The sequence below is a fragment of the Falco biarmicus genome, chromosome 14, assembly GCF_023638135.1.
Source record: "Falco biarmicus isolate bFalBia1 chromosome 14, bFalBia1.pri, whole genome shotgun sequence".
Lineage (NCBI taxonomy): Eukaryota > Metazoa > Chordata > Aves > Falconiformes > Falconidae > Falco > Falco biarmicus.
The window spans coordinates 8,426,403-8,451,465 of record NC_079301.1 but is presented as its reverse complement, the minus strand read 5'-3'; the positions used below and the strand labels follow the sequence as shown (position 1 = coordinate 8,451,465).

The window sequence follows — 25,063 nt, the reverse complement described above, 5'->3', positions numbered from 1 at the left end:
TATAGATACAGGTAACATGGGTAAGTGGGGACAGGGCTGAGATGGCTTGTGCCCTTGGGTGTGGGGTGAGCACCTCATTAGGGCACCAAGAGAGCTGCTTAAAACTTGTCTCTTCAGAGTGGTGGCCAAGCACCAAGACCTAAGGTCCTGCTGTCTGTCAAGGAGCATGAAAACTGAGCCCACACTAGGGTCACAATGCCCATACAGATGGTCTTTTCTCCAGGATCATACAGCCTACCCAGGCAGACTTCACCCATGTGGAGCACAAGGGAAGGCCAGAAATTAGCACAACGCGTGTGCCTCAGCCAAGCATCTTCACTGCAAAGTCATCGGAAACAGGGCAAAAATCCTTTGTTGAGAAACAACCGAGTTCCCGAGTGCTTCCTAGCCCCTGGCAGCCCATGTCTGTGTGTTCATGGTCTTCAGTTCTTTGAAGACAACTTGTCATGAAACTTTCATCCACAGCAGAAAAAAACCCAACCAGGGCATAGTCTGGATTGTTTCAAGGGCAAATATGAATATATGGAATAAGAATATCTCTCTGCTTTTGGTAGAACGGTAGGAAAAAGCATGGAAGTGCACCAGAGAAGAAAGTCTAAGCAACCTTTTTTGTTGTGGGAGACGGTAGTGAACAAACTTACCCACTACGAAGAGCTTTTTCCAGGAAGTGTAGGTTGCTGCAACCTGTATCCCTTCAGCAGCGGGTGCTCACACAACAGTTCTCATGCTACTTGCAAGCAGTGCATTTGAAGGCGCCCCAGCAACGTGCACGGAGGATGAACGAACCCTACAGCCCTGCAACACCCCGACCCATCAGCAGCACCTCGCCCAGCACCATGAAAATGTTCATGGGCTTTCTCGCTGTATTTATTGTAGCACAGATGATTGGGACCGTACTCTTCTGTTTGTATCTTCACATGAAGATGGATAAGGTAAGTGGAGAAATAAGGTTGTCTCTGTTGGATTGCTAACGTGATCTGCCTTCAGCTGCGGCGAGGTGTGCTCACCAAAAGGATGAACAAGGTAGAAATGATGCTGGCCACTGGATGGATGCGGGAGTGGCATTTATTACACCTGACTTCTCATTTCTGCTTTAATTTGCCACTAAGATGTATGCTGAGGAAGAGATCTGTTCCTTTCATTAACAAAATGAGATTGGATCAATCGAGAAGAGCCATTAGTAGCAAACCTTGCAGCCCATGGCCAGTCCAGGGAGAGGAGAGTGTGGCTTAAACACACAAGTGCTTATTTCAGGCTTGTGGTTGATTTTTCTGGTGCCGTAGCACTTGGCAGCACTGTGACACGAGGCACAAGGATGGGTGGTCCAGAAATGAATTTTTTTTTAGTGTTTGCCTGTATGAATTTTACCAGCATCTCACTTCAGATGCTGTCTTTCTGTTTAGGGAGGAAAGGAGTGGATCCCACTACTTTGTCTTCTTTTGAAGAGACGGAGTATTAGTGATCCTGTCCCATACTTGGGACAATATTTAGCAAAAAATTAAGAACTGAAAAGCTGGTTTTGAGGTTGCCATGACTGCAGCTGCACTGCACGATGTTTAAAATCACCAATCTAAAACAAATCAGAAAAGACTACCAGCTAAAGGAATAAAATGCGTCTAAAATCCAGAATGAGTTCTCCCTACCAGATATGAGGATCGTCATTACTGATTTTTGAATTTTTTAAATTGAAATTTAAGTGGGTGACTTCTGACCTTCAAGGGTGGAAAGAAATCCTGAGCTAGAGGGACTTAAAAGTCAGGGTGATGGAAGGGGACTTTGCTGCAAGGAGGTTGCAGCCTTGGAGTGAAGGGGTGAGTAGAGGGTCTCCGGCAGAGCAAAATGTGGCTGCACAGGGCTGTGGCAGGGGTTCAGAGGTGGCCAAAATGCAGTCACAGGTGGCAGGAGGGTTTCAGCAGCCTTCAGAGCTTGTGGCAGGGCTTCAAACCCGACCCTCTGCATGCCAGTGCTGCCTGCACTGAGCACTCTGCCAGGATGTGTCTCCTCGTGTCCACCTGCACTTCTTTTTACTGTTTAGCTGAATGTTAGGTTTTTACAAATAAGTGGTGTAACTTCGAAAATTAGTATTATATATATTTATTTATTCTTTTTTGGGGGGTGATTTTTTTACATCTGTTTTTTTTAACCTGAAGTTCTCGGCAGAATTCAGCCCCAACCCAGAAGTTGTTTTAGTCTCTTGGCAGCTCTTCTAGTCAATAAGCTAGCTGAAAAAATGAAAAGCCGGGCTGCACGGGCAGGGCAGAGTGGGGCTGGGTGAGCATCCCAGCTGCCTGCTGGGGCCGCTGGGGCAGTGGCAGCAAGCCCTGAGCCAGCTGCTGAAATTGTGTGCTGCTGTCTGTAAATGCAGGTGGGTGGATATTTGCCACCTGTGTTTTGGGAAAGGCAGAGTGGGAATTACAAATACAAAGTTAAGGTGATAGAAAATAGGAAAAGATCCTGAGCGATCATCCACTCATTCAGCATTGCCAGCCAGGGTCAGCCCCCCGGGTGCAATTCCTGGTGGATGCAGGTGTAGATGCTGTGCTGGGCGGCTGGTGGGAGCGCTTGGTACCCGTGGTGTGTCTGCCCGGCTCACCCCGATGCTGAACAACTGATGCTGAGCTTTCATGCTGTGATCTGTCACTGGCAGGAGCACAGCGTGGCTCTGCTGCTGGCCATTACAGGTTTCCCACTAACATCCCATTCACTCTCTCTTCTCTCCCTCGCTGGCAGATGGAAGAGACATTGAGCTTAAACGAAGACTACATCTTCCTGAGGAAGGTACAGAAATGTCAGACGGCCGAAGGTCAGAAGTCGACATTATTGGACTGCGAAAAGATTTTAAAGGGCTTCCAGGACCTCCAGTGCAAGGTACACTGCTGTTAGGCAGATAAAGACCCCGCTGAAGGTGGAGGAGGGCTCCCAGGCACATGCACAGCTTCACCCCAAGCTTTTTTTTAAGACCATGGGCACCCTTTACTTTGGGGCTGCACAGACATGCTCTTTTTTATGCTATATTCTTTTTACACGATATAATTGAAAAATCTCATCCATATTTTTCTCAAACCAGTCTTGGTCAGAGCACGTCCAGCTGCAGCATGCTGAGGGATGCTTGGGGCTTGTGGTGGGAGGGATGGAGCTGCAGCCACCCTGGCACTGCACTCTGATCCCAGTATGAAAAATATTGATGTTCTGCTGTCTGGCACCTAGCTCCAATCCTGTGCCAGGTGGCTGTGAAGATGCTTGTGGCCACCTGCCGCTGGGAAGACTTTTATGCCCACTTTGCTCAGGTGTCGATGATTATGCAAGGCTTGGGCCAGGCAGTACAGCTGCCAGCAGCCGGTGAGGAGGAGGAGGATGCTGTGCAAATGCCACCCCACAGGCTCAGGGATGGCACCTCCAGCCAGTGCAGCGGCTTCTCGTGTTTGGGTGCAGAGAACTGAACCTGCACTGTAATGCCCTCTTAGAGCAGCTGAGGGCTGCCCAGCCAGGGATGAGGTGCTCTCAGCCTGCTCAGCCCTTGAATTCACTGTTTAGGAGTGGCTGTGCTGGCCAGAGCAGGCAGGAGAGGGACATTTCTTCCTCGTTGTCAGTGTCCAATGACATCAAATGCCTCAGCTAAATCTTCAGATTTGCATTGGTACCAAACTGACAACAGAAAATTGTGTCTCAGATAGACCCTGCTCAGCAGCCCTGAAAACCCTTTTGCAGGGACTGGGACATGCCTGGCTGGCTGGGCAGCATCTGCAGCATGGCTCACTGACATGGTTTTAAATGAAAAGGAAATGGTTTTTTTGTTTGTTTCATTTTTTTCCAAATAAATTTTCCCCATCACATCATTTTAATCACATAAAACCTAAGATCATAAACCCTACAACCCCCCTGCTGCACACAGCCAGCCAGCCCATGGCCCTGTGTGGTCCCGGGGAAGGTACTGGAGGGGCCTTGCGGTTCCAGGTACCCTCTGCCGAGAGCTGGCAGGGCTGTTGGGGACAAACCATGCCAACCCGAGCAGTGAGCACAGCATCCTTTATACAGAAACTTTCAAAACCATTGATTTTTACATCTTAAAAAAAACCCCACACATTTTTGTTGTTGTTACAGGACGGGGAAGCCAGCAAGGAGCAGCCCAAGTTTGAAATGCAGAAAGGTGAGTCTCCTGGTGCCACCAGTGCACCCCTGGCTGGCTAGGGCAGGAGGAGCTTGGCGTGGGGAGGGCTTTCCTTCACCCTGCAGCAGCCCACTGGGGCCCCGGGGCAGGGCACGGAGGCAGGGGACGGGGCTGGGGTTTGGAGCATCCCCATGGGGTTAGGACTGTGCACAGCACGGGGCTGGCAGAGGGGGTCACCGGGCATGGCTGTCTCACCAGGGCAGGCAGCTCTGGGTGCCACAGTGCCTGGAGCTGATGAAAATGAATCCAAATTTAAATCTGTGGCCTTTTTGCATTGCAGGCCATGAGCATCCCCATTTGATGCACAAGGATGAGACATCTGTGGCAGGTAAGGGGCAGGCACATCCAGCTCCCATTCCCATGGTGGGTAAGGTGGCACAGTCTCCTCCGCAGGATTTATCCCTCAGAGGCTCCACCTGGAAGGCAACTGTGTGTTTTTGCTGAGCAGAGGCCAGATCCTGCCTCACTCAGGGCTGGTGGGGGGTGGGGACACGACGACTTCTGAGTGTGTCACTGAGCTGGATTTGGCCCATAGAGAAATATCAAGGGTGGGAGGTGCCACAGTCCCGGCAGAGGAGCTGTGCTCCTGTGGGGGGACCGCGGGTGCCAAGGCATCAATAACACTGGCTCTCCCAAATTGCAGCAGAGAAGAGGCAGCCGGTCGCAGCCCACCTGGCAGGTCACCAGAGCAGCAAGACAGTCTCAGGTAAGACAGACCCACTCAGCACTGCCTTGGCCAGGGAGCCAGCGGGGCATGGCAGCATGCGTCCCCCAGCCGGACCCAGCAATCCTGCCCCGTGGCTCAGTAAGGGCACGGACAGGGACGATACAATCCCAGCATGAAAGCATGTCCCCAGAGTACAGCAAACCTCTCGGTGGTAATGTCACCACATGCACCTGTGCCACATGGTTCGTGCATCCCATGCCAGCTGTCCTCAGTAACCTTATTTATGCCTTCCTAGAAATGCACCCCAGTGGCTTAATCTTTGCAGTGTTTCTCATGAGCAGAAAACTATTTCTTTTTGTATGTAATGAAACCAACCTCTCATTTTTCTTTTGGACTCAAAATGCAATGCTTCTGCTCTCCTGGACGTGTCTTGCCAGGGTGGCTCTGCTGGCATATTGTATCTGCTGATCTAGTCATCTTCTTACCTGTAGTGGTCCTGATAGCAACGTGGACGAGGTGATGACTTTACAGTCACAGCATAGATAGCTCCAAACTGATCTAGGCAAGATGCACTTATTGACAGCCTCAGCCAGGTTAGTTTTGAGAAATGCACGTGAGTCCATTTGCACATGTGCAACCCTCTGCACAGACCATGGTTGCTCTCGCAGCTCTGTCCCTCAGCATAGCTTTAGCTAAGGAATATCCCACAAGAGCAAGGATTACCAAAGCGAGCAAGAGGTTGCAAGGTCAGTCTCTCAATCAGGCAAGGCTTTCGCAATCTGAGTACTTTTGATTTAATTCTGGAGTAACTGCCAGTAATCGGCAACCGCTCTTTCCATCTCTGACGCAGCATTTCACCCAGAGCTCAGTCTGCCTATGGAAAGCTTAGTGTTAGATAAGATCAAAGAAGTGAGAAACTTGCTGCATTTTAAAACTCCCTGCTTAAGCGCTTGTTGAGCCTATAAAGAGGGTTGAAATTCTCCAGAGAGCAGCAGCTACCTGGAGCTCGGCTCCGCTCCTCGGCAGTCAGGCACAGAGGCAATAAATGTCCCTGTGGGATGCACGGGCACAGACCGTGGGCTGTGTGGCTCCCCCAGGACCCCCCGCTGCGGGGACTGGGACTCTGGGCTGGGACAGCTGAAATTATTACTCCCCTTGGAGCTGGGTTGCTCACCCATACTGCTCTTGCAAGTGTCTCTGGGACTGGGGAAGGCGGAGGTCCAAAATCGCTCCCAGAGGTGGCAGCTGAGCTCAGCCCCTACGGCCATGGCCTCCTGGTGTCCGTAGGGACTTACCTGTACAGACTGGCAGGAGCGCCTCCTCATGAGCTACTCTTACGCTCTGATGACAGTGACAGTGTCCAAAAGCCCTGGCAGCAGCGGGTTTGTGTGGGCAGTGGTCCCAGTGGTGGGAGGCGGGAGTTGCCACGCAAAACCCTCCCAGCTCTGAACGCTGCCAGGGACCAAAATTGTGGGACGTTGATTTTTGCACTTCCTTGGCAAAGTCTCACCTTCTTCAGAGGCCAAGTGGAGCATGGACTTTGGAGGAAAGGCAGCACCCAGTTCGGAACACTATGTGCCCTGGGATGGTGCCTCTGGAGATAGGAGCTGCGGTGTGTTTTGGCAGTGCTCTGAGGGCTCGGAGGCTGTGCCACCAAAAGCTGTGGAGACAGAAACCCTACGGGGGTGGGCACAGGGGTGTTTAGCCCGCGGTGGCAGCTGTGTGCAATCCTCCACCCTAAGCATTTCCACTTGGTTGGGTGAAGGAAACCAAGTGCTCCTCTGCTTGCATAATGGATTCAAGGGTGTCAAGGCCAGTGACCAGGAACAAGGGTTAAACGTGTCCTGGCTTTGGGGAAAGGGACCCTGCTCCCCTGGGCTGGGGATGGTGTCCTGGGGTGGGCAGGAGCCAGCCCTGCATCCCGCAGCAGTCAGAGGCTGTGATGCCAAATGTCTGTGGGGTGTCCCCCCAGAATCAGCCTGCCAAACTGGATGTCACCTTCTCCAAGCTCATCTGTCGTGCTTTCCCCCTACAGTGCTAGAATGGAGGACAACGATGTATGGCCCCATGAACAACAAATCGCTATCCTACCAGGAGGGGAAACTGAAGGTGAAGGAAGCAGGGCTCTACTACATCTATTCCCAAGTCAGCTTCTGCACCAAGGCGGAGACTTCAGCACCCTTCACCCTCTATATTTATTTGTATCTCCCCATGGAAGAGGACCGGCTCTTGCTGAAGGGACTAGACACACACAACAGCTCCACGTCTCACTGCAGCCTCCAGTCCATCCGGGAGGGCGGTGTCTTCCAGCTCCGGGAAGGGGACATGGTCTTTGTCAATGTGACAGACTCAACACGAGTGAACTACAGGCATGGCAGCACCTACTTTGGCATCTTCAAGTTGTAGTGAGGAGGGGGCCGCCCCAAGCTGGGGGTCCACCCAACTTTGTTGAGCAAAGTGGCTTCCCCTGTTTCCCGTATTTATGTTCCTCTGTCTCTTCGGTTTTCTTGTTTCTTAATGTGTATATTTTGTTATTTATTAATGAGGGCCAAGGGGCCCTGAGAACACAAATGGAACAAAGTTTGAAGCTGTTGTTGTTTGCACTTTGCTTTTTTCTTTTGTTGCCAACAGTTTGGTACGTGCCTGGGTCTGCCATGCCCCACGTGCCTGGCAGGGTGGATGTCCCCGTTATGTCACAAGAGCTTTATTTAGCGAGCTCTACCATCAGCGTTTCTTTCCTAGCAATGTAGGATGGCTCAGGGCGCTCCAGCCAAGCTAGGTTGGTACATATCTTCCGTACCAATCTGCTTACAAAACATCAACGGAAAAACATTAAACGGCTTAGGAACGTCTCCTCTAAAGGAATCAATCAGCCAAGCACTGTCCTTACGTGCTAGCTGCTGGTGATGCATCGTTGCCATCCTAACTGTCTGCTTTATCTTGAGAACCTCCTTTTTTCCACCCGTGCCTATCTACGAAACTCAACCAGCCTTCTTGCTTAGGGTGGCACTGCCTTGGCCCTGGTCGTGCTCGGTGACAACCACCCTGCAGCACAGGGGCGATCGGTGGCAGGGGACACTGCTGATTTCAAGTCAGAGTGTGGGTAAGGTGCCAGTGGTGCTCTGCTCTTGGTGACCCAAATCCGCTCACCAGGCTGTCCTTCTCCCACCTCTGCAGGTAGAGTCTGGACCCTCTGCCTGTGGACTGTTTCACTCCCCTGTGGAACGGGTGTTGGCCAGCACCATCACATTTGGACCTGCCTCCTCTCCTGAGACCCCTCCTGCCCTAGGAGGACGACCAGGAAAGCATGGGGGTGGCAGGGCCAACTGCTTCTTGCCAAGCCCTCCAAGGTACATGTGTAGAGCATCTTCTGGTTGTCCTCTGTGAGGACGCGCCCACAGCAGTGCTTTTCCTGGAGCTCCAGGAGGGCAAGGCTGTGCAGAGGGGCAGGACCCCCTCTCAGGCAGGAGGTACCTGGGTGGCACTGCATGCTGGGCTCTCCCTGACCCTCTTCTCCAGCTTGGCCCACAGAGAAAGTGAGCTGAGCAACAGCAGGGCACAAGGATCTTGATGCAGCATTTTTTAAAAGCATCTAAAGATGCCAAAGGTGGCCAGTCTGGAGCGTTTGGTTATACAGGTCACACTTGTCGGAGTGCAGAAGTTTGGAAACACTCCTGGAAGCCAACAGGTTTGCAAGTGGAAGAGCTTTCAGATTTGGGCAGTCCTTGGGGTTTTCTTGGCTGGAGGCTGCAGGTCTGGTCCTAACACGGCGCCTGAGTGCCACCACTGCCGGGACGGATGGGGCAGTCTTCGCACAGCTCCTTGCAGTGCTGGGTGCCCGACACGGCCCCCTCCCAAAGCCAGCAGAGGAGAGCTCAGAGCCACTCTGGTTTTACTATAATTTAATATGTATTTGTTGGCAGTTCTCCCAAAGTGCCTACCTAACTTCATCAGGGAATCGAGCACTCTTGTCTGACACAATGTATAAAAACTATTTATTTAACTAAAACCATCTTATTAACGGAGAAGCGCCGCATGCCAAGGGACTGTGCATGGCCAGCGCTGTGTTTTGCAGAGTATTTCAACATTCATGGTTCCCCTTGCTGAGAGTGGGGGTTCGTCCACTGTCACCCCACAACTAATACAATTTGGGAATGAAGAGACAGGGTGCTTTGTGTGTTTTGAATGCCGCTCACTCTTCTCAGCGCCAGGCTGGGATTTTCCAGGCTCCTGCTTGGGGTCTGGGGACAGAGGGCAGTGGGGTAGCACTAGGGGGCACAGGGGGAACAGCCAGTCCCTAAAAGCGTCTGGGGGCAACTGTCCCACCCCACTCCTTGGGACATGTTGGGGTACCAGGGCCATGCAGTGCTGGGGACATTCTGGCTGGAGAAGGGAGCAAGGACCCCCCTGCCCTGGGAAGGCAGCAAGGCCCTGGGGCTGGAGCCCCCTGCACAGCTGTGAAGGAAAAGGGTGGGGGCAAATTTAAAGGTATTTAGGACACCTGGCTGGAAGAGGACTCTTCCTGCTTGTACCTTCAGGGATGTCTCAGCTTTGGAGCAGAGGGATGGGTACTGCACAAGGTAGGATCCTATGGGTGCTGGGTGCAGGGTCTGGGTGGCCGCAGCCTCCTGCGGTGGGTCCCACCACCTCCTGCGGTGATGTGGGTCCAACTGCATCCCCACTGCTGCTGAAACCTGGCCACCCTTGCAGGTTGGGCTCGCTAAGGCAACGCTTGCGTGGCTGGAGAGCCCCAGAGCTTTGCAGGGGAAGTGGAGGTGCCCAGCAGCGGTGGGGGTGTGGGTGGGAGCCACGGGAGAAACCAAAGACGATGCAAACCTGCACGGTCTGAAACGGGGGAGAAGCTGGCTGGGAGCAAGTGGATGGGGAGGGAAGAGCTGTGAGGAGTGTGTGCATAGCTGTTGTTGGGTGTCCATGTCCTTCAGAAACAGGTTATCATGGGAGAGGGGAAACAGTGCACAGCCTTGAACCCCCTGCAGCTCCCAGCTCCATCGGCCAGGGGGTTTGAGCTGGGCTGCAGTCCCTGGCGCCAGTCACTGAGAGGGGATCCAGGAGCTGCAAATTGCATGGAAAAATAGATTTTCCTGCGTGACTGGGGGAGACAATTAAAGAAGAGAGAACAAAACAAAGCATAAAAGCACAATAAATGCTGTAGCGAGAGCAGCAGATGCCAGTTGCCACCTCCCCTGCCCACGGGCTGCCTGCCCAGCCCGGCCCTGCCCGCAGCACTGCCTTTCCCAGGGCTTTTGCCGTTTCTTGCCTCTGTTTCTTCATTTGTCAAAAATAGCCTGTGGGATTCGGATGTGAGGTAGTGCGTGGGAAGGGAGGAGCTGCGATTGCTGCCATCCAGCTGTGGCCTTCTCCCGAGCAGTTTTGTTGTCCCTGGCCCCTGCCCAGTGCCGTGGCAGGTGCAGGTTTCCCCTACCCGTGGAAAGTCTGAACATCACCAATACGTTGATTTTATTTATTTATTTATTTATTTCTCCCCTTGATGTGGGCCCTCTCTGTCATCCTTGGGCTGTGGATTTTACGGTTTCTGATTTTCGCTCTTTCTAAGAAGGGGATGAAAGGGTGATGAGTACGTGGGTCACATCAGCATGGCAGCTGATGGGGGGGCACAGGCAAGCAGTGGCAGGAGCAAGCAGCAGTATAGTCATCTGCTGGGAGAGGTGCTTGCACGGCTTAAGACGCACAGCTCACTGGGAAATATATTATTTTTTTTTTAGTTCTGTATAAAAAATGAGATTTTGGTTCAGGTTTTTTTCCCCTCAAAAAAGGTTGGGATGCCACTTTCCAAGCAGGGTCTCTCCAGCTGGTGCCAATGAGCTCAGGGCTGCTGGGCAGCAGCAGCTGGAGCAGGGCTGCCCACATGCTGCGGGGCTGTGCACAGTGGCCACCGAGACGACAAGCCTGTCCTAGAATCTCTGCACTACTTTGGGGTCTTTTTTTTGTTGTTGTTGTTTTTGGGGTTTTTTTTTAAATCCCCCTTCCCAGTTAGGCACTGGTTGCCTGGGTGCCAGCCTTACCTTGGCACCCCTTGCTTGGTGACAGCTCTTTCCCCTGCTTGGCGCAGGCAGTGTCTAGGTCTCCTCTAGGAAGCCAAACCTCTTGCATGCACCCTGGGGGCATAGGAGCCTTCTGCCCGCCCCCCCCCCCCCCCCCCCCCCCGCCCCGGTTTTAGTTCAGAGCTGGGGGCACTTGTGCTGTGGGGTGGTGCCGCACTGGGGCAGGCAGCAGGAGCAGCCCACCACCTCCAGGGGATCTCTAGCTGTGGCAATGGCTGGGGCTGCACAGATTTAAGCTGTTGGTTGGGCTTTTTTTCTGGTTTTTCACATTGATGGTCGTTTGGAGCCAAAACTCCATTGCCTGGGAGCTGCTGGCGCTACCTGTGTTGGAGCTGGGTTGTGCAAAGGGGCTGTTTGGGGGCTGGCATAAGAGAGGGGGCCAAAGAAGACCCCATGTTCAGCAGGAGAGCAGGATGGGCGGTCTCTGGTTAAGGTGTGGATCTCATGGGGACGTGGGAGTGGAGATGTTCCCCCCAAGATGAGCCTAGGGGATGCTCCCTCCTTGCTCTTGTGCCCAGTGCAGGCTCAGGGGCACTCTGGTCTGGGTATGGCTCTGGTCTGCCTCTGCAATAATTCCCTGAAGTGCCACTTGGGTTCAGGGTGGCTCCCTTGCAGACTTCATTGTTTTTCCATGATGCACCTGAGGCCAGTGTTCTTTTTTCACTTTTTTTTTTTTTTTCCTGCTCCGACTGCTGTGCTTGTGGAGGGAGAGCAGGGCCTGGCCCTCCTGCCCTCGATCCTCCCGCTTTGGCTGTGGGCTGGCAGCGCGGTATGTCTCTACCAAAGAGTTAAAAATACCAGCATGCAGGAGAGGTCTTGTCCAAGTGGTAGACCAAAGGAAATCCTGTCACCACACCTAAATGCCAGAAAAAAACACAAGCTAACTAAGAAAAAAAAAACAAACCCAAAACAACAAAACAAACCAAACTTAGGCAGGAAGTCACTTATCTACAGCAACCTGCCCGCACAGCTAATTCTCCCTAAAGCATCCTTGTTAGCAGAGTGCAAGCAGAACTTGAGGGATGGAACCGCATCTCCTTCCCCTGGGACCAGGTGCCCTTCCCTGCTGCAGGTCTGGGCGGTGGTGGGAGCAACAGCTCAAGTGCCAGCATCACCATTCACACCAGTATCCCTGCCAGCAGCCAGTAAACTGGAGGGTGGATGAGGCACCCACGGGCATTTTGAGCAAATCAGGGATGCCCAGAGCAAGCACTGGCTTTGCTTTCGTGGCGGAAATGAAGCAGCACCGAGAGCTAAGAAGCCATTTTTATCCTTCTTTATTTGTTGAAAATGTCAATTAAAAAACTGTTCAAAATAAAAACATGTTAGAAAAGTTGAACTTGCATAAGTAGTTACAGTAAATAAACCTACATGACAAAGATAAACTGGAAGGCAGCTGACACAACATCCATCTAAAGACAGACTCACTGGAACCTATTTACAAAGCACTGTAAACAAAGTAAATATGGAAACATTGCTGTCCATCCGGCATGGCTTCTTTTCCTTTTTATTTTCTTGTCTTTTTTGGCTTCTAGCTCTTGACAAACGCTTGATCCAAAAAGTCCCAGTGTGCCCTCCATCACATTACATCTTACGAACATGCATATGTACACAGCACAGGTTTCAACTAAACCAGGGGGCAACGAGGAAACGTTTCTACCCTCTCCTTGGAGTGTAAGTGACCCTTGGTTTGCTGCCTAGCACCCAGTGCATGTCACCAGCCTGGCTCCCAGCCCACCTTTGGGCAGGCAGCAGGACTGGACAGTGCTGGGGTGCCTGGGCACAGCACCCCCGATCGGCGGCACGAGCTGCTCGGTGTGCAGCAAAGGCCATCATCCTGGCAAACCATTAACCAGCACGGTAGAACCTGCCTGCTGACCAAATGCTCAACGGCATGCCTGCACCGGGATGTGGGGAGCTGCCATCCAGCTGGGAAGCTCTGGAGATGTCAAATGTAGCCAGAGCAAAAAAGACCTCTGTTTTGTCCTAGAAACAGCTTAGATTTAGAGAGGGTTTCTTTTTACACTCCTTGTGATGTTTTGGAGTCTAGCTCTCCCCAAACACCATTTGCTATGTTCTGGCTAAATTTTAATTGCGAGGAGGGAGTTGTAATTATTGCCTCTATGTCTTTCATGACCAACGTAACGATGTGACTGTAATGAGCTGTGGTGTGTCTGCACACCCTGGGACCATGCTGCCCTGTGATATACATTAAGACTTATAATTAACTGTAACAGAAGGTTACTTTTATAATGCTGCTAAGGAACAAAGGAAAACATCAGTTCTAAACTAGGGTATAACACCGAATAAGATGAAGATAGCCAATACATATGCATGTTGCCTGTGTGCTGTGTTCGAGGTGCTGTGCAGGGATCTGGAAGGGTGCTGACCATCCTTGCCCCAGGAGCGTTCCAGCTCTTGTCAAAACATAAATACCTTTCCTATTCCGAGAGAAAGTTCCTTTTTCCTAGCAGAAAGCCCGTTGGGGGGCAATGGGGGTAGAAGTGGTCATTGGCTTTGTTCCCAGCTAACACGGGCAGACGGGAACAGGGAATCAGCACGTGTGGGGGTTGTTCCTTGTTGTCAAGCAGTGTTTACATTTCACACAGAGAAAAGCATGTCCTGCAAGGGGAAGCACAGCAAAACTATAAACTCATATGATACCTGGACACTCAATGTGAAAACAAAGAAGGGAGTAGGAGTTCTAGGTCATGCATAAGAAAAGGGATGTGGGGGCAGAACAGCAGTTACCTGTTGCGCTAATCACGAGCTCTTAGGAGGCAGCACTGTGCAACATACCTTCCCATGCGCTCTGACAGGTGCTCCAGATCTGACTTCCCCAAAGAGTTCGAATGTCTTCATGTTAATTGCACATTTTAATCAGTATCAAGGCCACACGGGAACCACAGTATTGCTGGGCTCTAGTTCGCTACAGTCAACTAACGGGGAAAAAGAAGGTGGATGGGACAAGCTTCCCCAGCTGTGATTATCTGAAAAGAGGAGCATGGTGCTTCTTGGTTTCTGCTCAATGCTACCTCAGTAATGTTTTCATTCAATAAATAGGTACCGGTGCTTTTGGAAAGAATGAAAGCATTAAAAAGTGCTTAAGCTTCCTCTAGGAAACTGCTGCCAAACCCTTTGTGAGCAGCAATCATTAGCAGAGTTTGTATTTGCTCCCAGTAGCAGGTACGATGAGGTATTAGTTGCTGCAGATGAATTGTGAATCATGGACCGCTTGCTTACTGGTTTAGTTGTGATTGATTGTTTCTGGTTTATTTCCTTATTGGATGGAAGAAAACCTATTCTTTTTTTTCTCTATGACTTTTTTTTTTTTTTTTTTGGTAACAAAATTCCCCAAACCAACAAAATAAGGAGCAAGAAGAGGCAAAGGATCCAGTTCCGCTTCCCAAAAACCACCTGAGGTCACACACCACTGCCAGCAGCTTCTCCCCAAATTCAGGCGATCAGAGACGACTTGCGCCCCGTGTCCTCTCTGCCACACTCGTCCGTCTGCTTCAGCAGCCTTCTAACCAGCTTCTCCAAGTCCTTCCTGGATTTAAGCTCTTCCTCCAAACACTGTTTCATCCTTTTGTTCTCCTGCAAGGTAAAAAATAAAGAGTTAAAGATGCAGGTGCGATGAGGTAGCTCCACACGCCTGGTGCCTCAGAGGTGATGAAATATCAGGGACATCTGACAGGCCCTGCTGGCTTGTGAGGATGGACACCACAGGTTACTTGTGGCCTGATCCACTCAAGCAGACCCTTACTACCTTATAGACCTGCACAGAAGTCCCTGTGACTTTGAGCAGGCAGAAGCATCCTTGTGGAAACCTAATTTTAGCCTGGCTTGGAGGACCCTGTCCTCCTGGGGTGGGCTCTCCCACCTTCAGGCGGGGGGCTGGAGGGAGGACGTATTTCCTCCGAGTCTACAAGAATTGGTACCTACCAGACCCCTATAAAATGAACAAGTTGAAAGGGTTTTAGAGTAGGGGGCAAGTTTCATGTTACCACAAAGACCAACAACTCCTTCCCTCCTGCTGGCTCTGGTGCTCAGCAATTGTGTGGTGAGTTGATTCAGGGAGCTAAAAACCAGAAGAAAACTAATGCTGACGCAGGGAGCTGCAGGATTAGACCAGCATCAGCAAGACTCTTCCAGGGCACTGACCAGTCAAAGATAATGACCCAGTGCAGCCTGGCTGGCTTCTGCTCAAGCCCCAGCACAAACGACCCCGCTCAGAGTACCTGCTTCAGTTCTTTGACTTCATCTTTCAGTGCATAAACTGTGTCAACAAGGCTCCTGCAAAAAGAAATGCCAACGTTAAAAAAAAAAAATTAAAAAAAAGCTGGAGTATAGCAAAACAGCAACAGCAAGGGAGCTTTCGTGAGTGAGGTGCTGATGGGGAAGGTGCTTCCAGCTTCTGCTTGGCCAGCATCAGGCTGCTGCGAATGCTGCTGCCTGTGAGAGGATTCTGGAAACACAGCCCAGGAGCATTTAATAGGCCACCGGTCTGATATTCAGGGCTCTTTTCTAAAAACTCAAGAAAAATACCTTGTTCTGCTATCTTTTAAGTTATCAACAAAGGTCTGTGGTTTTGGCTTCCCTGCTTATGCTACTGCAATAAATAACAATGATTTTAAACCTGGAAATGCCCGAGCATCTTTTGTAAAATGGCTTTGATTCCTTGAGGTTATACTGCAAAAATAACAAGCACGAAAGCAATGCGCTGTCTGGGTTAGAGAAGGAGCCGATCAGCGCTGTCGCCCAGATGCTGAAGCTGGGTAGCCCTCACAGACAGGGTGCCAGGCAGGCTCCCGAGGGGTAGCAGCAGCCCAGTATGTCAGAAGTTAAAAAAAAGCCACTTGTTTGGTTCTGTCCTCCCTGACGCCATTAGCTACACCCGGATAAGCTCTGGGACTCAACAAACTGGCTCTCAGGACCCAGCGCACGGACTCCCAGAGGGTTACAGCCACGTCACGGCAGCTGGCTGCTCTGTCCTTAAAAAGGGACAAAACAGCAACTGGACTAAGGCAGCGGTCGGTGAGACCAGCCCCGCTCCTCTGCAGGGATGCAGAAGGAGAGCGCGTCGGGTTTTAACGGCTTTCCAAAAAGCAACAAGGGGATCGGCCAGCAGCCACGCTTACTTTTCCTCCGTGACAGTCTGGCCGTTGCTTCGTGTTTCCTCTATGATGATTTTCTCTTCCTCAGGAAGAAGGACTTGGGGGATGGAGTCTTTACGGGAGCCTGTGTACAAGAATTACCCATCAGGAAGAAGAAGGGAGATGTCTCCCCGGTGCCCACGGTGCTCTGGAGGCAGCAGCCCTTGCTCTCTCCGCTCCTCTGCGGGGACACAGGGGCTGGAGAAGCCACCACCTATCTGCCACGGTTACGTACGGGCTTATACGTACCACCGACCTGGCGCTAAAGCAGCAAGTGGAAAGTTTTCAAGAGTGCTCGCTGCATCTAAAGCTACGTCATGACTTATAAATGAAATTATTCGATTCGAGTCAAGAGCTCTCAGAAGAAACACGACCTCCCCTCTTTAAATGTACCATTATTTGATAGTTCAGTGATTTAATTTGACATCTCACCAGCAATGATAAATAGTTATATTTCCAGAGCTGAAGATGTTAGATAGGTTCTTATGAAGCAGCTTGTTCTTAAACACGCAGCTGATTGAGAGATAATATACATGCTTCCTTTCCAAAGCTGTATGCAACCTGAGATTACCATCACGTTTTCAGTGCTGACAGCCACAGGCACTCACTAGGTTTGCTTAATTCCTAACAAGTGCTGGTGAAATAGCGGTGTCTCATCTGCCCTCCTACCAGCTTCATTCTCTGCGTTTAGAAGAAAGACAATGGCAACTAAACCACTAGGTAGATGAAGCTCCCTTATCTTGAAGATTGAACACCACACAGTTTCCTAGCATGAGCCTCACTGCTGTATGATGCAACCATCTGTTCTTTCTCAGAGGGGTTATCAGTGTTGCAGGCGGAGTAAGAACTAAATAATCTGGTTGTGTGCCCACCTGAGCTGAGAGCTTGCTGGAAACCTGCCCCGGTGCAGTACGCTTCAATCACCTTCAGGATCTGAGCATCTTCTTCCAGTGCAGCAGTACCTGTAAAACATTGCAATCAACAGCTATCACAAAAGGCAAAGTGTGCTGGCTTTCACCTGTCCCAGCCTTTGTTCCGAAGTGCCTTAAAAGCTGTTTCCCTGACCGACACCGGGGCTTTACCGAAGTCCCTTTTGAGGTCATTTACATTTTCTGGCCTTTGCAACGTCCCGAGGCATTGAGCATCACGACTAAACTTCTAGCTGCTAATACATCTAACATATCTAACATCACTTCTAGCTGCTCATCTCAGAAAAACCCAGGGGGTGATGCCTGGGTGCAGGAGCACTGGGAGATGTGTAGGCAGAGCAGCTGTGCTAGGAGGGGTCTGGGACAGCTGCATCACAGCAGGATTTGGAAACGTGAAGTCTTCATTTCCAGCCCTAGCTCAGTGGTGTCTTCTCAAGGGAGACAACTGACCTTCAAGCTGCATACCGCAGGAGCTCACCGCTGGGTGACCATGGCCTCTCATGTAAAACCCCCAAGGGGTGTCCCAAGTGGACTTCGGGGAGCTGTCAGGACACCCCTCTTTGGAGGTGAACACCCCTGCAGGGACAGGGCCTTTTTTTGTTCCCTGATCCCCCACGCAAACTGTTGCAGGTGAGGATTTATCCTGCCTCTCAGACATATTCTGATGACTGTTGATGCGCAGTTTTACTGCAGCTCTTCACTGCTTGGAAGTAGTTCCTTGGCTCTGCACCCAGAACAAGGCAACCAACAACCCGTGACCTTGTGCTAGCCATCATGAGGAGGGTGGCAGCACGTCTGGCAGTCAGAACTGGGAGGGGATCCGTCAGAAGCTGAGGACCCTTGCTCAGCAGCACGTAGGCTTGCGCACAACGTGAGCATACGGTTGCATCCTGCACCATAAGAAAGGTTGTTCTTGAAGTCCCATGGAGATCACTGAGTACACAGAAACCTCCAGAAAGAAGAGAAAAATACAACACTTACTTTTCCGAATAACAAACTCTTCATCAGATGGTTTTCTCTCAGTTTTCCTTTTTGGAAGAAACTTCTTCATTGTTTTTGGACTTTTGCTGGAATCCTATAGAGAAACAGACTCTTGTGTTTAACCAGAACCAAAGACAGCCCAAACAGCAGAGCAGCGCAGCTGAATGCAGCTATCCATGTTGCACACAACACATTAGAGAACTACAAAGCAGACAATGACAAAGTTGGGGAAAATGATGCTTTTTGCCCTTCCTATGCGCTAGTTGTGGCCAACTGCTCCCTGGAAGAGCAGAGGGAGTTGCGCCTGCGGGGCTGGGCTGGGACAAGCTCCTCTAGCAAATTCAACCCTCGGCTAAGATCCTTTAGCCAAAGAATTCAAACACATTCACAGCACTTTTTGTCTGCTTACCAGCTCTGTGGTCTCTGTTGGAAAGCCCTATATAGTTGCGTATTTCCTTGACTTGATTTCTAATATAAAACAGTTGGCAAATAACATTGCTTCGAAGTGCACACAATTTGTTTGAGAGTATAAATCCCCCCTCCATGTACACAGAGAACAAACACACACACATAAAGTTAGTGTCTGCTATGACTCCACAAGTAAGAAACACAAGCTTTTATCTTCTTCACCGAGTTACAAGTCTTGCCAATTTGGAGAGAATTAGTGTATTAGTAGGTTACATGCAATACAGATTTCAAGCAGGAGAAGAGGCACACCAGGAGTTTAAGTACCATAATACTAAATCCTTCTTGTGAGTTATCTCTATACGTATTTGCCAGTCACTACTGACTCTCACGATAACTAACTGATACAGCCAGACAAAATTAGGGTCATGCAAGCACGAGAAGCATGAACAGGAACAAGCATTCTTTGCCACAATAAGCCAAAGAGATGTATCTACCCTTACCTTTAAGATATAAGACATCCTCTACAATGAATATGCAAAGAAAGAGAAGATGAGTGTGAGAGATTGATGATTTTATTGACCAAGTCCATTAAATCCACAATTCTAAAACACATTTGAATGTTAGTCTTGCGATTAATGTGGCACACCCTCTGTACTGGTTTTAGAGCACTACCAACATGCAAAGGAGCACCGTGTCATGCAAAACTGAAAAAATTACATGTGAAACGCATGGTTAAGTGGGCATTAATACACTCTAAACACATCAAAACAGAAAACATGCCTCCTCGGTTAGTAGTAGGTTTCTGCAGATGTTGGTTGTCTAAAATGGTGCTTAAAAATGTGGGACCCACTGGTGCAGCCACCCCACGTGCCCGGCTCTGTGGGATCAGCTCAGGGTCTGGCCCCATGCTCAGCACCAGTCCTGCAGTCTTCAGCCCAACCCTGCCAGGATGATGGGGTGCTCTGCCCATCCTGGTGACAAGTCTCCCAGGACTGCATCTTCTCAAAGGGGACCTCCTCAGAGGGGACCTGCCATCCTCACTGGAGACCTGGCAGCATCAGACATCAGCATCTCTCTGCTCTGCTGAAGGACAGGTTGCTCCCTGCACACCCCATGGAGGGTCCCATCCTTGGGATGCTCAGTACAGGGAGCCACACTGCTCTCCAGCAGCTCTGGCCAGCAAAGTCCTGAATCCCGATGTTACAAACCCTTCAACTAATGCAAAGCAGGCCACTCAAAAAAAAGAGGGGAAAAAAAAAAAAAAAAGATGTAGAAGAAATCATCTGTAAATCTTTTTTCACTTTGCTAACCTGAATCCGGACACACCGCTTTACCCACAGCACCTGCTCTGTAATTTCAAATGATTACTGGAAACAGAACAGGAAAAATGACCCAATTTAAATGGAAATAACAAGAGTGCTGTGCAGTACGCAAGCAGGTTCTGGGGTTTCCTGATCATAGCTAGGTATGAGGAAATGCACAAGACTGTGCCATCCCATCCTACACTATCAGAAGCCAATTAAAGTAACGCTGGATGTCTGAAAATCTCTAATCTTTTAATCAAACTCCCCCACTCGCTTCCCTGCAAATAACCTTTGAAATGTGTATTCCTTCGTTACATCTTCATTATAGGAAGATGACTTGCACCAAGCAGTTAGCATAATTTTTTGTGCCCTACTTTAATTTAAAAAATAACAATAAAGTGAAATAGGAGTTCTGCTTAGCGATTGAGCACCCGGCAGGAGGGACAAGGCAGATGCAGAGCTGTATGGGCCAACAACTGAACTTATTTCACATTTTTCATTGCAGGCTGGTGCCCACGAGCCCCTCCCCTGAGAGAGGAGCTGCCCCCCAGGCTCAGGCTGGACCTTGTGGGTTACCAGGCTGTGCCTGCCCAGCTCTGCTCCAGCTCTGGTAGACCTGTTAGCCTTTGAGTTTCCATCACTGTGGCCAGCTCAGCCTGTTCCTGTGCAAACAACATTTTTGGTCCTTTGACCCCTTGCACGCTACCATCCAGCCTGCAGCAGAATCACACCCCTTGGGGCTCCCTGCCTGCTCAGCCTCTGTGGCAAAAACCTCTTGCCTGGTTTTGACACAGAGACTTTAACTCCTGCTGTGCATGGCAGGAGACAACTGAGAAACTGCAAGGCACCGTGGTATTCATAATATTGCTCAATCCGTGGTTTTGGCCTACCTTAGAAATAAGTATCAGCCTTGCCTTTTCACACAGAAAAACTCCTCTGCTTCAAGTCTCTTCCTATATTTTAATTCACCATGCAAGCAAGAAACAGTTTAGTCTACGTTAGGGATTTGGACCATGCAAAGATTAAGGGTCATTTGCAGTCTGCCTGCTTGGCTGTTTTTTGAACAGTTTAATTTCTGAACTGAAACGCATTGTTCTACAAATATTAATAAATAAATGTAACAAAATGCCGTGAGGCTACCTAAAAATCTCTACCTGGAGCAGTGAAACCACAGCCCCCCCCTGCCGCCAGTCTCTCCATCCCTGAGTACTGGGGTGGCTGAGGGGGTCCAAGCCCCCTTTCCCCATCCCCATCCCCGCTGGGAGCCTGGGCAGTGATGTTCCCAGGGCTGCTGTACCAAGAAATGCAGCTGACTCAGAACCAGAGTGCTCATTCAGTAAGGAGAACGTTACCCGAGTTACTGGTGAGTAATCCCAAAAGTTTAACGTGAGGTAGGGATGGAGAGCACTGCAGTTGCAGCGGGGGGTGAGAATTGGAGCTGGGCGATATTTGGGGTTTCCCCACGCAGCCTCCTACCTCCCAGGCTTGGGGTTTCTGCAGGGGAAGCAATCCCTTGGGCTGCTGCATCCCAGCAGGGTACAGGTGTGTGAAACACTCAGGTGGGCAGCGAAGGAGGGTTGAGCCCCACGGCTGCTGCAGGGAGCCCTTCTCCAGCCACCAAAACACAGGGTGGAAGACATAAGAAATACCAACAGGCCTTTTTCATCCTCCTGTTGGTGCAGCACTGCTGCTCAATCCTGCAGCATCAGCCTGGACAACGCTGAGCTGCTGCTACAGCTGGAGCTGGAACACATCCCGGCTCCCACCCACAGCTCCAACCAAGGCAGGAGGAAGAGATGGAGGCAGCTCCACCACGGCACCACCGAAGGAAAAGGCTCAATGGGACACGCAAGGCTGTGGGACACCCTGCAAGGCTGTGGGACCAGTGACATTCAGCAGCCAAGGGCGCTGGCTGCAGCAGCCGACAGCAAACATCAAGCCTGCAAACACACGTGCTCACACTTCACTTGTAGCACAAAGCCAGCCACAGCGACGAGCATCCATCGCAGGACTGGGGAAGAACTGGGCAGCGTCATTTCTCTCCACAACCCCATTAACCTAAGCTTTTGTGCCCTCGCTAAGGGATAAGCCACCCGGGCAGCAGCACTAGGGATTGCCATGAGGTGAGGGTCCCCCGCAGGCACGCGGGGTGGTTACCTCTTTGTAACTCAGCGCTGCTGACGGTCTGAGTGGTGGAGCAGGACGGAGGCAGCTCAAGCTCCAGGGTTTGAGGATTTTGGGCGGTTCCAGAGGCCCACGGATCTGTCCAGCTGAACTAAACGTCTGAGAACATAGACGAGGAGCAAATGAAGACTGTTAGCCACCAAACAACATAGAGAAGCAGAGGGGGATGGGCAAGAGCTCCCCGTGAACTCCTTTGAGACATCTAGGTTGCAACAAAACTAGGGCAGGATACATGTAAAATGGTACAAGCATGCCACGGTTGCAGAGAAAACTGCGGGATGTGCCTTACGGCTGTCCACATCACCTCAATATCAAGGTGCGTTGCCGAAACAGAGAGATCAGCCAGCACTGAGGAACCCAGCGCAGCAGAGGGGCTGGGGAGGTGAGACGCTTACCGAATGAGCGCTCCAGGACTGTGTTTTGGATACGGTGTTGCACGTCCCTTTGGTCAGCCTTTGCAAGTGGTCCAGCCATTCGTGCAAGTCCTGGCTGGTGCTGCAGGACACGGTGATCCGCTCCGTCATGTTCCCTGGGGCAGAGGATTAATTAACCATCTTTAGCAAGCAGTAGAGACCGAGGAGGAAACGCAAGGCAAGTTCAACTCAGCCCAGCAGCCAGCAGCTCTTCACTTTGCAAAGTCCAGAGGCTGCAAAAAGGCCAGGGCAAAGATGCCACTGCCCATCCTGCTCCAGGCACCCAGTGTGGGAGCTGCACAGAAAGGCAAGGGAACTGGCAAGATGAACATGCGAGGAATTATTTAATGTTAAAAGGAAACAAAACATTTCCATGATTAGCAGGACCATGACACCAAATGCCACCAGCAAGAACAGCTGCATTGCAGCCAAGGCACTGAGCATGAAATGACTGTGTATAGCTACAAGGAATGAGGTAAATCGAAGGGGAAAATTGGGAAGAACATTACGAAAGCTACCTGATGACTAGAGCCATTAATCTGTCAATAAACAAGGCACTCACAGATGCATGGGATAGATGCTGGACACAGACAGGGCACGTATAGCACAGAGCAGCGCTGCTGGGGCAGAAGATTTGTCCCACATGAAACACTCTGGTCTTTGAAAGCAGCCCAGTGTCAGAGACAGCTCAAGGGCGCTGGGAGGATGGTGCCTCAGCCAGGAGGGAGATGTTCAGGAGTTCAGACAACACATGGTAAAAGAGCAAAGCGTGTGATGCCATGGTTAGAGGGACAAGGAAGACCAGTACCTCCAGCAGCAGCTGCTGTTTGGACTGGGAGGAAGGCCCCAGGTAGGGGTCCCACTGACCTGCAATTTCAAACACGTGTTCATTCCCTTCAGCATCTTCCAGCCTTGTCAGTGTCATTCCTGTCAAAGGCAGCCTTCCCTAGGAGAATTGAGGAGGAGTCAGTGTCTGCATCTCCTTCTCAGTGCATCTTGTTCTGCTTGTTTCTGCCAATTCCTTTCTCTTTGGGAACCACCATGAAAAACTAATTTATGAAGGCTTCAGACTGCAGGAAAAGCCTGCTTTAATTTATGGATCTAGATTTCCCTGTACAATTAGGTCAAACCCCGGAGAAGAGGCTCCCGTGACAACTGAGTCATCCCTGGCTCACCTGCCACCCCTTCCCTTCACTAGGTGCAAACCCTTTTTACAACCAAGTCAGCAGGATCAACTTCCCCCGGTTTTTCTGAAAGCCTTCCCTGTCCCTCTGCTTTGCATGCTGAACTGCCTGCTCGCCTTACTCCTGCTGGTGGGTGAAATCAAAAAACCCAGCCAAATCCTTCCCAAATCTTTCCCATCTCTCTCATGTATGAAAGACCATCACTTTCCTGGTGGGTATTGATGGTTTCAGGCAACTGGAGAAAAGCCAAGCTCCCAACAGCCTGATCGCAGCCATTGAAATGGTAAAACACAAGAAATGCCGAGTTTTGGAGTGGAAATTTTGGGCTTTTTACAGTTGGCTTTATAGTAGTGAAAAATTTTCACACAACACAGAGCCGGCTGGCTGGTCGTGTGGGGCAAAACCCTACAGCTGGGTCAGGACACCTTACATACACACAGAACATTCTAGAAAACAGCATGTAGGCAACATGCTGGGATGGTGGGGTTTTGGTTTTTTTTTTGATTTCACAGCATTCACATTTACCAAATGCTATTTAACAAGTTGGCAGGACAAAGGCACTAAGTGTCCTGGCATGCATGGTAAAACAAAGCCCTGGTTCCCAGCCTGGGGTGTTTGCATCACAACAGAGGGGTTTAAGGAAGAAAAGGATTTTAAATTGATAAGAGATATCTGATTTCCTTTTTCACACCTAACGCCTTGCAATTTCAAATTAAGCATGCCTACCTGATAGATGAACCCACTCATCCGTGGGCTTGCAGACAGCATCAGCAAAACGTTTGAGAACAACAAGAAATATCGCTCTTCTTTCTCCTGCGGGGAGAATTTAGGTTAGGTTAGTTTGCAATGCAGCACAAGAACCTTCCTCCAGCAAACTGAACCTGTTGCAGCTGGAATCACAGCCTGTGAGAGATCACTCCCAAATCAATTCTTTGGGCTTTTTTTCCTTACAGGATCTCATTTCTGTACTTGTTTTTCCTGCATACGTTTCTGTCTGCATCCTGCTAATCCTCTTCCCATCACTTCAGAGTGTCTCAGAAGACCAAGACCTTATGTCCTCCAGCATCTCAAACAAGACTGTGGGACTAGACTCTACAGGGCTTTGTTTTACAGGTCCTTCCCTTCCCAGGGAAAAGTTCCTACAGCAAACACACAATTCAGTGATAACAGGCACTTTCCCCACACCAAACATGCAGTATGCACGGCTTTAACACCACTGGTGAAGGTCTGCGGCAAGCACTGGTGTGATGCTTTAGGACCAGTAGCAAAGGAATCCCTCCAGTTATTTCCAAAGTGCAGTCAGCTCTGGAGTGGGACGTCAAGGCAGCCACCGCACAGGACGTGGCAAAATGGTTATGCTAATGCACACTTTCAAGTCACTCTCATTTCTCAGAGTAAGTCACAGGGGGGAAAGAGGGAAATTAACGTACTATACGACATTGAGATACTTCTTTTGCTTGCAAAGTGTGTCACCAAAGGCCTGAAGCTATGCTGCCAGGGTGCCTGACTCCAAAGATGTACACAGCCCCATGGCACAGCTCTTCTCCAGGTAAAATTATTTATCAGCATTATTTGTCAGCACTTTG

General features: G+C 50.3%; 2 protein-coding genes across 4 annotated transcripts in view; one reads left to right on the top strand and one right to left on the bottom strand.

The window, feature by feature from the left end:
• Positions 1-696: 696 nt before the first annotated feature.
• Positions 697-7,427, top strand: CD40LG (CD40 ligand). Its single transcript, XM_056360050.1, has 6 exons — positions 697-932; positions 2,731-2,868; positions 4,102-4,147; positions 4,449-4,496; positions 4,812-4,874; positions 6,871-7,427. The coding sequence occupies exons 1-6, from the start codon at positions 777-779 to the stop codon at positions 7,239-7,241; spliced, it is 822 nt and encodes a 273-aa protein (XP_056216025.1). The 5' UTR covers positions 697-776; the 3' UTR covers positions 7,242-7,427.
• Positions 7,428-12,179: 4,752 nt separating this feature from the next.
• The window catches only part of ARHGEF6 (Rac/Cdc42 guanine nucleotide exchange factor 6), a 40,674-nt gene continuing 27,790 nt past the window's right edge, over positions 12,180-25,063 (bottom strand). For 2 of the 3 annotated variants that reach the window (XM_056360051.1, XM_056360053.1), the window contains 10 exons: positions 24,204-24,290; positions 23,161-23,239; positions 22,276-22,409; positions 21,854-21,979; positions 18,893-18,913; positions 17,985-18,078; positions 16,947-17,036; positions 16,060-16,159; positions 15,160-15,214; positions 12,180-14,515 (listed from right to left, as the gene is read on the bottom strand). In XM_056360051.1, the coding sequence (XP_056216026.1) occupies positions 14,375-14,515; positions 15,160-15,214; positions 16,060-16,159; positions 16,947-17,036; positions 17,985-18,078; positions 18,893-18,913; positions 21,854-21,979; positions 22,276-22,409; positions 23,161-23,239; positions 24,204-24,290 (927 nt within the window). In that variant the 3' untranslated portion in view covers positions 12,180-14,374. The remainder of the gene's footprint in view (positions 14,516-15,159; positions 15,215-16,059; positions 16,160-16,946; positions 17,037-17,984; positions 18,079-18,892; positions 18,914-21,853; positions 21,980-22,275; positions 22,410-23,160; positions 23,240-24,203; positions 24,291-25,063) is intronic. The other variant, XM_056360052.1, reaches the window with a different exon arrangement.

What these genes read in the sequence shown, in the direction of transcription:
- CD40LG (XM_056360050.1), top strand. Translation starts at nt 777, where the DNA reads ATGAACGAACCCTACAGCCCTGCAACACCCCGACCCATCAGCAGCACC. An exon ending in GGATGAGACATCTGTGGCAG is followed by an intron (nt 4,497 to 4,811) that starts GTAAGGGGCAGG and finishes CCCAAATTGCAG; the next exon opens with CAGAGAAGAGGCAGCCGGTC. An exon ending in GAGCAGCAAGACAGTCTCAG is followed by an intron (nt 4,875 to 6,870) that starts GTAAGACAGACC and finishes TTCCCCCTACAG; the next exon opens with TGCTAGAATGGAGGACAACG.